The 11,663-nt window shown below is 39.8% G+C and overlaps 2 protein-coding genes across 2 annotated transcripts; one reads left to right on the top strand and one right to left on the bottom strand.

Moving 5' to 3' along the window:
• Positions 1-302: 302 nt before the first annotated feature.
• tram1 (translocation associated membrane protein 1) lies at positions 303-7,128 on the bottom strand. The gene is made up of 11 exons (XM_044340142.1): positions 6,816-7,128; positions 4,885-4,948; positions 3,666-3,787; positions 3,448-3,564; positions 3,287-3,345; positions 3,089-3,173; positions 2,813-2,883; positions 2,524-2,628; positions 2,200-2,343; positions 1,418-1,569; positions 303-1,075 (listed from the first exon to the last, which is right to left on the bottom strand). The coding sequence occupies exons 1-11, from the start codon at positions 6,936-6,938 to the stop codon at positions 1,005-1,007; spliced, it is 1,113 nt and encodes a 370-aa protein (XP_044196077.1). The 5' UTR covers positions 6,939-7,128; the 3' UTR covers positions 303-1,004.
• A 151-nt stretch (positions 7,129-7,279) lies between these two features.
• Positions 7,280-11,314, top strand: xkr9 (XK, Kell blood group complex subunit-related family, member 9). Its single transcript, XM_044340141.1, has 4 exons — positions 7,280-8,618; positions 9,304-9,736; positions 10,101-10,315; positions 10,413-11,314. Exons 2-4 carry the CDS (start codon positions 9,369-9,371, stop codon positions 11,039-11,041), a joined length of 1,212 nt encoding a protein of 403 aa, XP_044196076.1. The 5' UTR covers positions 7,280-8,618; positions 9,304-9,368; the 3' UTR covers positions 11,042-11,314.
• Positions 11,315-11,663: the final 349 nt, after the last annotated feature.

The raw sequence follows: 11,663 nt of genomic DNA on the forward strand, positions 1-11,663 counted from the left end.
GGGATGTTTTGCCTGATGTCATCCTTTACATAAGTTACTCAAAACTAAAACATGAGGGATGTTCATTTATTAAGAGTATTTCAAACAGGATTGCATTAAATTCAGCATAATTTCATGGCAAGAATACCAGTAATTAGTCTCTGACAGGTTATTAAGTCTTTGCTGGCAGTTTTACATTGTTGGTTTTGCACAATACTGAACTGTGGATCTAATTACCATATTACATGGAGCTGCTATGTCTACTGTTTTCATCCATGTCTGGTTATTAAAAAAATACTTCCACATTCTATCTTGCTTGTCTGTTGGCCAGTGACATGGTCATTTTTTTTTTTTTTTTTGCTATGTGGGTTTGAACAGTCTGTGTTGTGCACCCAGTCATATCCTAAAGATGGAGATTATAACAAGACTGTACGCAACTGTCATTCGTGTAAAAATGAAGAGATATTCATAAACTCCATACGTTAAGGAAAATCCATCAGGAGAAGGACAGGAGCTAATGGCAAGAGGAGCTGAAGTGGCGATCATAAATACATGTGAAAAAAAAAATACCAAAGGGAAATAAAATACAAGATGGAATATACAGTATTTAGGAAAAAAAGCATGAAATGACCTGACTTGGGAGGAACATTAAACAATGACGTCATCATTCCTGAAATTTCAAAATTACACACCCTGTACAAAACAATCCGTATCAATAGGCACTTCTTAAATAAGGTCTTTTTTTTTTATATAGTTTATTTCAGAATTTGTTTTCTTTTCATTCAAAATGGCACAGCAGAGCAATGATTCTTAAATCAAGGCATGCTGGACGTCTGGCGACAAGCAAAGCTTAAATGCATTCTTGAAGTCCAGCTGGGAGGTCAGTCCTGTGGGAGCTGATAAATGCATATCATGGTCATGGAGCTGGAGGATCTCTTGGTCGGATACAGCCGCAGAGGCAAAGGGAAAGATGGTTCTTTGAGGGGGGGAGGGGGGGCTGATAGGTAGGGCTGAAGGGAATGTATTTATGATGACTTCTCTTTTCTTGCTCTTGGTGAATCAGCTCCGTGGGAGTTCACTCCATTTACTCCATTGGCTAAAAAAAACAAACAAAGGACACATCCAAATTAACTCCATTGAAATATTTAGTGCTGTAAAGCAGAATTAGCAAGGGAAATTACACATTTAATAGGAAATTTCATGAGAAGACTGTACTGTAAGCATTGTATTCAAACAAACGTGTCCTTCTTTGTTTATTATCGACTGCTGTAAGACTTTGTGGTTTCCTCCTTTTCACTTCCTATTTTGTCTTTTTCACTTCAGCTTGAGTGTTTTGTTTATGTATTCATTTATATTTATTGCTCAGGAAACTGCTTAGCAAAAAAATTCTTCATAGTACTGCATTCACGCACTCCATCCTTTGGGTTTCTTCCCTCACCTTTATCTTTCTTTGATTTGCTCTTGGAAGGAACTTGTTTCTTTTTCAAGGTCTGAGCTTGGGCGTGCTCTCTCCACCGGCGCAGCTGAAAGTTGATAAATTTCCACATCATGAAGGCCTGAGTGAGGCAGATAGCGGCCAGGACAGTTATCCTAGTAGAGAAAAGGAACAGTCAGTAACTCAAAAAGGTAAATAAAGACGTGTGTGTGTGTGTGTTACACAGCGACAGTGCTAAAATTAGATGTTATTTTTGACCCCTTGTACGTCCAACCAGGTAATATTCAAACAGTCTACAATGAAGCTGTGGGGTAGAGAGAGACATAGTGATTGATAGTTTAGTAAGAACAACAGAGGGAGAATTCACTCACTTGACTTTGCATCTACTTGGCACAAGATATATTGTGGCTGCATTCTAATTTATTAAAGCCACTCTCTTCATCTTTCACAATAGACTTCTTCCTTTATGATTATTGAACCTCAGCACTACAATGTGAGCATTGAAAGTCTGCTCTGGTATTCTGAGCGGCCAACCTGATGTTGATAGTAGATTTTATGATGACTTTCATTTAAACTCCACTGCATATCTTGAAAGTAACAGCACATATACTTGACCCCATGGGAGATAAAATACCACAGCAAATAAAAAAAGGACAAAACTGACTGAATTGTGCATCACAATTAGCTACTTTAATAATGTTAGGAATTGATTTTAGAGTGGATTTTTGTGGCATGATTATTTTAGGATCAAGTGGCTCATTTTTTTCCTTTTCAGACACACTTACCTAACAAAAAGAACATTAAAGTTTCCTGCAGCCAAATCAAAACCTTGATTCTCAGCTGTGGCGAGGCCAAAGCCCACGGTGAGGACAGACAAGGACAGGGTAAGCAGCCGTCCAAGGACAAACAAGATGGCCCATAAGGTGAAACTAGAAGACAAGAGGATGACCATGAGCCTGCATTCAAGACTTCTGCTCTCAAACAGCTCAACATCAGTCTGTTGTTTGCTGATCATCACAGGTACATTTTTCACATACTTATTTTTACATACATACAAATGACCGACACACAGTATGTGATATTTCAAAACAGAGAAAATGAGAACTCACCCCATTTGTCTGTTCTCGTTGCTGAAATAGACCAGGCGGGAAACATGGAAGAGAAGCTCGACAAAGTAGTGCAACACTAGCAAGACCAGACCCAGACGGTTCAGACTGAAAGACACAAGGAGATTCCACTTTATTACAATTGACAGGAACAATTCAGGTGGACACCACTGTAGAGCCGTCTGCTTCTGCTTTGATTGCAAACAACATTCCTTCGCTTTGTAACAGAAATGTCACATGTTCCACACATTCATACATCCAATTTAAGGCTTTCCAAATGAGCAGTTCTTACTTCAGAATGTAGGCACCTGCAATGTGGACCAGGTACAGGAAGATGTACACAAGCTGGCGTGGAATATCCTCCTAAACAGTAAACAAAGAGGAGGGGAGGCCAAAAATGGTGAAAATATTTACAACAGTGTGGCTCCGCGTGTAGAAAAGAATATGATTTTTTGAAATAATGCATCATAATCAAGGAAGTCAAACAGGAAACTCAGGATCCAAACAGAAGCTACAGTACATCATTGTGCGGCAAAATGATGGGACAACCACATAAACACACACGTACCTTCTTTGTCTTTTGGAAGTACAGTTCTGGGAGAGCGTGTAACCAGTAGCCCAGCTGACAAATGTAGTAGAATTTCATCTGGAATCTGGATGAAAACAATGTTTTTTTTTTAGTTCAAAAGGCACACTTGTTATAAAAAAAAACACACAGACAAATTAAGGGAGAACTAACATAACTCTAAAACAGACATGCACTTACGGCATCAGTGTATGGGGATAACCTTCCCACAGGGAGACTGGATTGGACAGGAAATTTTCCTAGGAACAATAAAGCATTTCAATTACAATCATAGAAATTTTTGAGCTTATAACACAGGTAAAAAAAAAAAAGAGCAATGCCTGCTTAGCTACTGTACGTACAGAGAGCAGGATGCTTGTGCCCCAGCCGAAAGAGAATAAGTAGAAGGCGCTGAGCTGGCCCGACTCGTTGAACTTGCTGTGCTTGGTTTTGGAGAAGTGCTTCTTCCTGTTGATTTTCTGCACAGAAGAACAACAATAAAAACCAATGCACAGCTGTCCGTAGTGATTCGAGTCTGTGTACTCATGCGTGTGTGTGTGTCTGTCTCAGTTTCACTTACATCCAGCACATACTCCTGGATAATGGCGTGCATGATGATGGCCACCAGCATGTAGAAGAAGATAGTAGCCAAGTCTTTGATACCATGGTGGAAGTGGTTCACGGCTGTTTCCTCTGGGCCTTCTGTAAGACAAAGTCATCACAGCGACCACAATTAAAAAGCATAATTCTACTTTTACCGGTCATTGTGTTGCATTTGTTACATGCATTGTGTTCATGCAGGTTTTAAAGGGGTTTTTAGGGAGGTTTTCCTTATTTGAATCGAGTATCTAAGGACAGGGGAAGTCTCCTGAGGCAAATTTGTAAATTGTGATATTGGGCTATAAAAAGAATTGACTTGACAAGTGTTTGGATTGGGAAGTCTCTACTGTGGCATATGAGACCACAGTGAAAATGCTAGAGTCACTGACTGTGTCACAACTGTAACCGTCACACACAGAGCCTCCTCTGTCTTCCTAAAGTTACATATTATCTATGCAGCCTCCAACTCACTATCTGTGAAACACTGTGAGTAATTGTGATTATTTGTATCGCAGAGATAGATGATAAACAGTAGTTTGAGAAAACCTGAGCGAGACTCCAGCGCTCACGGTTTATGCAACCACATGAAGAAATCAATGGGTTGTAAAAGTCAGCACCACTAAAGAAAAACACAGTGGAATTATTGAATTTGTTTCAGCTCGGTCACTGTAGAGAGATTTAGGCGCTGCATGTTATTTGTCTTATTAGGTACAATCTGTAAATAAGTTACAGAGATAGCTTAAATGGTAAGGTCTCCCAGATAAGAACTGTATCACCATCTGGCAGCCTGCAAACGTCCGGCCTGCACGACACATAAGCTCTGAGGTCGAACGTTGCTTCAGCAGTATCTGAAGTCGGCAAAGAAATTGTTAACCTTGAAATAAGCAGGACTTGATTTGAAAGGCCTATATTACACCTTAGCCCAAATTCGCCTGGCACAACCTTGCCACAAGAGAACTTTATAAATCAGGCAGACTAAATTTAGCTCCAAAGGGGAAAAAAAAGGAGCTCTCAAATGGGTTTGTGTAAGGCCACGCAAGTAGCGCTCTAGAATCCAAATGAGACGCTTCCAGCAAGACAACTCTTAAGAAAATGCTGCATTATCTATTAAAACCAGACCATGCGCTATTCACACATTATCTGAAAACATCTGCTCTCACCACATGTCTTTTATTCTTATTCTGTAATCCTTAACTCACCGTTTGTGGAGATGGTGACGTTGTACTGGACAGTTATGAATAACACCGCAAACTTTGAGGTGACCTGTGTAAAAGAGATGAAAAGAAAAACATGCAATCTTTAAAACACCACCCTTAAATTGATGTGAACCAGGATTTAACCAAACTCAAATATTTTTTTTTGCATTTTTTTTTTTTTTTACACTAAGAGCAAGTTTGCAAAACTTTGAGTATTGCATTTATGCATCAAAAAACTCCTGCAGGACCCAAATCAGAGTGACTGCAATTGTGATTTATAAGTGAATATTGGAGTTAATACAAAACATTAAAGCCAGTGAATGTTTAATTTCAGAAATACATTATATCTATATAAGTTGATATAACACAAAGATTAAGAAAGTGCAAATACAATTCAAATATATAAGATTTTTAAAAGTGATAAAACACTACCAATCTATAAATGAGGGATTGTAGGAATAGACTGATTGAATGGAATTATCTTTGTGGATCACAAAATAGACAGTTTCATTATTTAAGGGTAATATTGGGGTGTGATTTTTAATTAAAAATGATCCCACCAAGTGAACGAATTGGATCAGCAGCACTCAAAGCTGCATCAAGAAAGTCCTATAATGAAGTGGTTCTAAAACTTTTTCATGTCAAGGACCCTTAAACTGACGCAAATTAGACCACAGACCCCCATTTGATAAGATTTTGTCCCAGGATCCCCTTTTTAAAAGCAAAACATCTAAAAGCAAAAAGATTTTTCTTAAAAGCAAAAAGATTTTTGCTTTTAGACGTTTTATTACAGAAAGTGTATGAAACCTATGATCAAAATAGTAATACATTCTGTCATTATATTACTTATGGATGGAATTAAAGTGAAAATAAAATATTCCCCTTTTTGCTGGGGACCCCCTGGAAGTTCCCGGCCCCCACTTTGAGAACCGCTGCTTTAAATGTTACAATGGGAAGTTATATCTTCCTCCTTCACAACAAAACAACTACTTCGGCGACAAATTCATATTAAATACATGAAAAGAGGTGTTCACTAGCAGTGAAATTGTAACTCTAAAGCGACATTTTGGGAAAAAAAAATGGTGCTGCCGTCGTGGTACATACACACGTAGCAACAGCTGTTGCCAAAAAATCATTTTTACTTTGGAAAACAAAAAGAGGAAGTAGTTTTCATTCTGTCCGACCTGACACTAATGGCGCTGCTTTTTCAGTGAGGATGAAACATGTTTGGAATTAAACAGAATTTGGAGTGAAAGTAGACCCGCATGGAGCTCGGAGTGAGGGGATGCTGGCTGTCAGCCTGCAGCATCCACTTCCATTTAAAACGTTGTTTTCGCTCCTGGCGACAACTTGCAGTTTTTTGGTGCAGGCAGACCTGTGTGATGACAACCCTCTCAGTCGTTGTATGATTGCCACGTAACACATCTCTACGCATAAACTAACGAAGTCGGCAGTGGTTGCACAATAAATCACAGAGAGCGATACATTGTTGCAAATCTACAATAAACATGTAATGACGCCATGCTGCACATTAAGTAACTTTGTTTTGATGATTAAGCCGCGGGCCTGTAGACGATTTGAAATAATTTCAACCGGGGAAGCAGCCAGATGGAAAGCGGAGACTATAGTTCCCACATCGCGTTATTTAATATTAAAGCATATTTCAGCTGGTTGAAAAGCTTCATGCCACACTGCCAGTATCCGCAGATCATCTGGTGGATATAAAACAAAAGCGTTGAGGCCATCGTGCACAGAAAAACTTTCGATCACGGGAGGAAGTAGTGTGTAGAATAGATCAGACAGCCATGTCAGTTTCCCGATGGACAGATGGGGAGTATTCGGCATCCCCGTACACCGCTGGTTCCAGGCAAGCAGAGCAGCCCCGCACGATCCGCAATCAGAACCCCCCCATTCAACATGTGGACGCGACTTACCTCAAACATCAGCCCGAGCAGGAACACCATAGCAACACAGGAAACAATATCTGCATGGTTCTGGATGACAAACTCATGGCTCATCACCGGCGGGTTCTTGTTCGTCTTTTTTCGGATCCCCATGTCGACACGATTCGGTCAAACTTTTGCTTGGCGCAGCCGGAATGCAGTCGGTTTCTTTTAGATAGTATTTATCCCTCTTGAACGAGAAGACTCAAAGCTCCCTCCTGCTTCCTACGAGCACAGGGCCAGGCAGCAATTGAATGGCGTGTCACTCTTCTGCTAGTGGGAGGGTCCACGAAGAGAATGCCGCTGCGCCTGACCAACGAAGCTCTTTTACGCACAGGAGAGAAACAGCCAGGGCTCTCTGTCGCTGCCTAGAGGTTTGGAGTATAAGGAATATCGATCACAGTCCATTATCTATATTTTTGCGATTATTTCTGATGTACTCAGACATTCAGACCCATTAGAATTCCGTTTTTGGAGTCACTAGTCCAAGCTACAGTTGTCCTGTGCAAGTTGCGTGGGAAAGGTTGTTCTCATTTGAACCCTGCCCTCAACCTCAGAGGCCCTGAAAGTCCCGGTTTCACTGAGCGACAGTTAGTCTGTGGTTAATTGAGATTACACTAAGGCACAATATAAACTGCAATAAGGACCATAATTATATAATTATGACCAATTATGCCCTGCCTTTTATGTTATACAAACTGTATATATAGGGTTATTTTTTTCAGCTTACATGATGCACATTTTTAAAGGATACCTTTGGTTTCTGTTTCTGTTTACATTCAGTGTTACGCATCAAAACGCACGTATCGTCCAGGGCTAGCAAACGGGTAACCGCACTTCATTTCTCGTAAATACCTGCAAACCCGAAACATGAAAAAGTAGAGTAATAAAAACCATAGAGCAACAGTACCACAGGAAGAAAAGAGTCATAAACTGACTCAGTGATGTCAATTACACAGAAATTTCTGGCTAAAGTTTCCCACCATTCCGTGTCAGTAGCTACCATATAAGCTACTGGTCATACCAGACCAAGTGAGGTTGGAGCAGTAAAACCTGTGAGATTGTTGAATTGGAAAAGGGTGTGTGTGTGTGTGTGTGTGTGTGTGTGTGTTTGTTTTGTTGTTTTTTTTTAGATTTAACTTTCCATTTTTGAGAATAAATGTGTTAGACTGTGTTATTTCTTCTTTCAAACTGTACATAGTTTGCTTTAAATTTGAATACCAATGCCATTATATACAACCATTTATTTATTTGAGTATTTCAAGTTTACATTGTCGTTTGAAAATGATGTACATAACAGGCATCATGATTTCAGTTGAAGCTTCTCATGCTTCTCATGCAAACTTTTAGTTCACAGGAAACCACTGTGTGACATCATCCTTCTCACTATTTGTGTTCACAGCAAACCCACACCCGTCTTTGTACACACAGTTTAACCTGTAAGATGAAACAACATGTCTGGGGATACACAGACAGTTCATCACTATCTGATGTTTGAACCATCCAAAAGAAAATGTTTGTACAGTCTAAACGAAGGAAGAAGAAATCAGGGATTGTAAAAGTTAATCTGTCACTTGAGCACTCTCACACAAGCACACACACACACACGCACACACACCTACTGTGCACGCACATGGCCACACAACCTATTACGTAACAACACTCTGTCCAACGTCTCTATTAGTTCAGAGTTTTATCACTAAGGTGGAGCTTGTCACGAGTTTCAATGAAAGAGAAAGAGCACTGCCGCCTCTGCGACTGTACGCAGCCGTCTACCATGGGCAAAATATATTAGTAAGTTCATTTAATGTTTTTATTTGTTGTTTAGGTGTAGCTGTCATTTTTGTAGGATGATAGGCACTGATATTTACTTATAATCAATGTGGGATATATTTGGGTTATAGCTGAGCTAGGAACCATTTGTCAAGAAACTCTGTATTTGATAACACAATAAATGAATACAACTAATGCTTTACAGTATTTTAATGCAGTGAAGACGATATAAATGTAATTATTTGTTTAGCTATATTGAGTTTGCCTTAAATTTTATTTTTTTCTTTGGGAAACAGGACATATTAGTTTAAAAAATCACCAATTTGGCATCTTAAAAATTATATTGAAACCACATGATGTAAATAGACTTTATATGGAGTTATTCTGTGATTCAGTTAATAAGTTTTAAAATGCGGTTTTCCAGGAGCTGAGCAGAGAAGATTATTATTTCATGATCCCTATTGTTAAGGTCATTCGTTATTTTTCTGGTACATGTTTTATTGAACTTCAGATAAAGTGTTTATGACAGAGATCGAAGGGCATACGAATATGACAGCAGGTGCCGCATTTCAAAATGTCCCTTATCTTAAGCAAAGATTCGTTTTACATTGTAGTAAAAATGGTTGTACATGTAAAATACTGTATATATGCATGATGTTATCCACGATCCTCATGGTTCTTTATCACTTTGTGTTGTTTTTTGCAGATTGACTGAAATGGCATCTGAACTGCTGAGGTCCAAAAGGAAACTGTCCAGAGCAGCTTTGATCCATGAACCTCAACGAACCTCGAAACTTTTGGTTGAACGTTTCAACTGATAACAAAATGCCTCATGCAGACAATCGATACACAAAACTGCGATGGTTATTAACCATTACTGGACTTTTCTTCTACGTTGTGGACATTTGGATGGACGTTTGGCTGGCTTTCAAATATTTTCAAGGGAAATATTATGTCTGGGCTGGACTGACTCTAGGATTTGTCCTGGTGGGGCTGCTGGTGACGCAGATCTTCAGTTATGCCTGGTACAGGGATGACATGAATGATGTTCTGATAAACTCTGAAAGAAATGCAATATCAGGCATTTCCAAAGGTGAACTTGCAGTCATCCATCTGTTTGGCGTGGGCATCTTCACCAGGTATGATGCTGTTGATGATAATGATAAGAGGGCAGCAGCTTTGACTATAAGAAGACACTTGTTGTCATATGTGCATGGGTTTGGTGCAAAATAACATCACGTCATACAGCTAAGGAATGTCGGCATGTTGTGACTCTATGTGCAGTATGCTAATCATGCACACTGGCAGGTATCATGGAATGTGCAAACTGGAATAACCACATTTAAGCTGCAGTGTTTTGTGTGCTGCATTTCTCTGTCATTAGGAAAAGGCCTTGCAAATGCATCATCATCTGAGCAGCAGCTAATAATTAAGTAACAAATACATTGCATGGTGGCAACAACCCGTCTGAATGTGTTTTCTTTGTGTTTTGCCTGGTGTTAGGTATTACTACCTGCTGAAAAAGGGCTTCAATGTGGTCTGGAAGTCAACAGATTCCGATACAGTGGAAGAAAGGAAGGATGTGCACCATAATCTGTTTTGCCACGCCACTGATCTGAGCATGCTCAAACTGTTTGAGGCTTTCCTGGAGAGTGTTCCTCAACTCCTCCTACAGGTTTACATAGCGTTGGCCCATGATGAGAGCTCAGTCCTGCGATGTAAGTATGTGCATGTGTGTGTGGAGGCAGAAAGTATCATATTTTCTGCATATATATGAATTTAAATCATTTATTTCTCCTGACTGCTATCTTTCAGATTTGTCTATGGCCTTCTCCTTCTTTAACATTGCCTGGGCCCTGGTGGACTACCGCCGCTGCCTGCGCAGATCCCTCCCCCATATCAGGGAGATGCCTTCTGGCCTTCCCACAGTTATCTACCTCCTCTACAAACTCTGTACCATCACCAGCCACATCTTGAGCTACAGCCTCCTCCTCATGCTGAGCAGCTACAGCATGATAGCCCTCACCATCCTCTGGCTGCTGGGGACAGCCTGGACACACTTGCTTAAAACCAAATTCTGCATATCCAGAAGTCTTGAGCTTCTCTACCGGGCAGTCATAGGCTTCATCCTCACGTTCACGTTTTTCAATGTCAAAGGGCAGGACACCAAAGTGGCCATGATTGTCTATTACTTTTTCTACTTTCTTATAAACATTACAGCTCCGACACTGTACATTTTGTTGAAGCCAGAGTTGAAGACAACCACTTTCTTCCTGACAGTCAGCAGTATAATCTTTGGGGGTTCAGTGCTGGGGCTGGTAAGTCTTGTGTTGTATTACCTCTTCCTGCACCCCAGAGGGAAGTGGCATGAGGCAGATGAGGTGGACGGCATGGGAAAGGAAGCAGAGATCACAGGGAGGATGAGAAATTTCTTACAGCCTTGATTTTTAAGCTTGGTTATATATGACTGACATATTTATTCTCATATATTTATATCTATGTAATGTATGGTACCAGTCAAAAGTTTGGGTACACTTTCTCATTCAAGTGAATGGGAAGGTGTGTCCAAACTTTTGACTGGTGGTGTAATTTATTTGCTAATCCGAATTTACAGTCTACATTGTCTCCTGACATTGCTGGAAAATATTACATGACGCTGAGACCAATGGATTATATATTGTAGTCAAGTAATAAAAAGTATATTATGGTCTGAATAATTTGGTTTCTCTCATTTTTGTGTTAGGTATGCACATTTAGATATAATTATGTGAAAAATTGTTATTTTCTATTCTTTCACTATGTGCAAGTTGGTTGGTTATTACTTCTTTTTGTCAAAAGATAGCCAGCTCAGTCAAGTACAGCTGCATTTTAGTGGTGTCACCTGGTACTTTTTATGGGCATAGACTGTAAACATGTAACACACATATTAAACACAGGGTGGCGTTATTGTCTAGGTTGACTTTTCTCTAATGCTTTCAAGATTGGTCAAGGATCAGTGAGGTCCTTCACTGCTGTGCGCCCACATTAACAAAACATATAGTCATATTATGAGTCAGAAAACATGCA

Source organism: Thunnus albacares, chromosome 21, assembly GCF_914725855.1.
Source record: "Thunnus albacares chromosome 21, fThuAlb1.1, whole genome shotgun sequence".
NCBI classification, from domain to species: domain Eukaryota; kingdom Metazoa; phylum Chordata; class Actinopteri; order Scombriformes; family Scombridae; genus Thunnus; species Thunnus albacares.

Coding starts and splice junctions, on each gene's coding strand:
- xkr9 (XM_044340141.1), top strand. CDS start 9,369: ATGAACCTCAACGAACCTCGAAACTTTTGGTTGAACGTTTCAACTGAT. Junction 9,737..10,100: donor GGCGTGGGCATCTTCACCAG/GTATGATGCTGT, acceptor GCCTGGTGTTAG/GTATTACTACCTGCTGAAAA. Junction 10,316..10,412: donor TGAGAGCTCAGTCCTGCGAT/GTAAGTATGTGC, acceptor GCTATCTTTCAG/ATTTGTCTATGGCCTTCTCC.
- tram1 (XM_044340142.1), bottom strand. CDS start 6,938: ATGGGGATCCGAAAAAAGACGAACAAGAACCCGCCGGTGATGAGCCAT. Junction 2,629..2,812: donor GCAGGTGCCTACATTCTGAA/GTAAGAACTGCT, acceptor TGTGTCTTTCAG/TCTGAACCGTCTGGGTCTGG. Junction 1,570..2,199: donor TTTAATGTTCTTTTTGTTAG/GTAAGTGTGTCT, acceptor TTTCTCTACTAG/GATAACTGTCCTGGCCGCTA.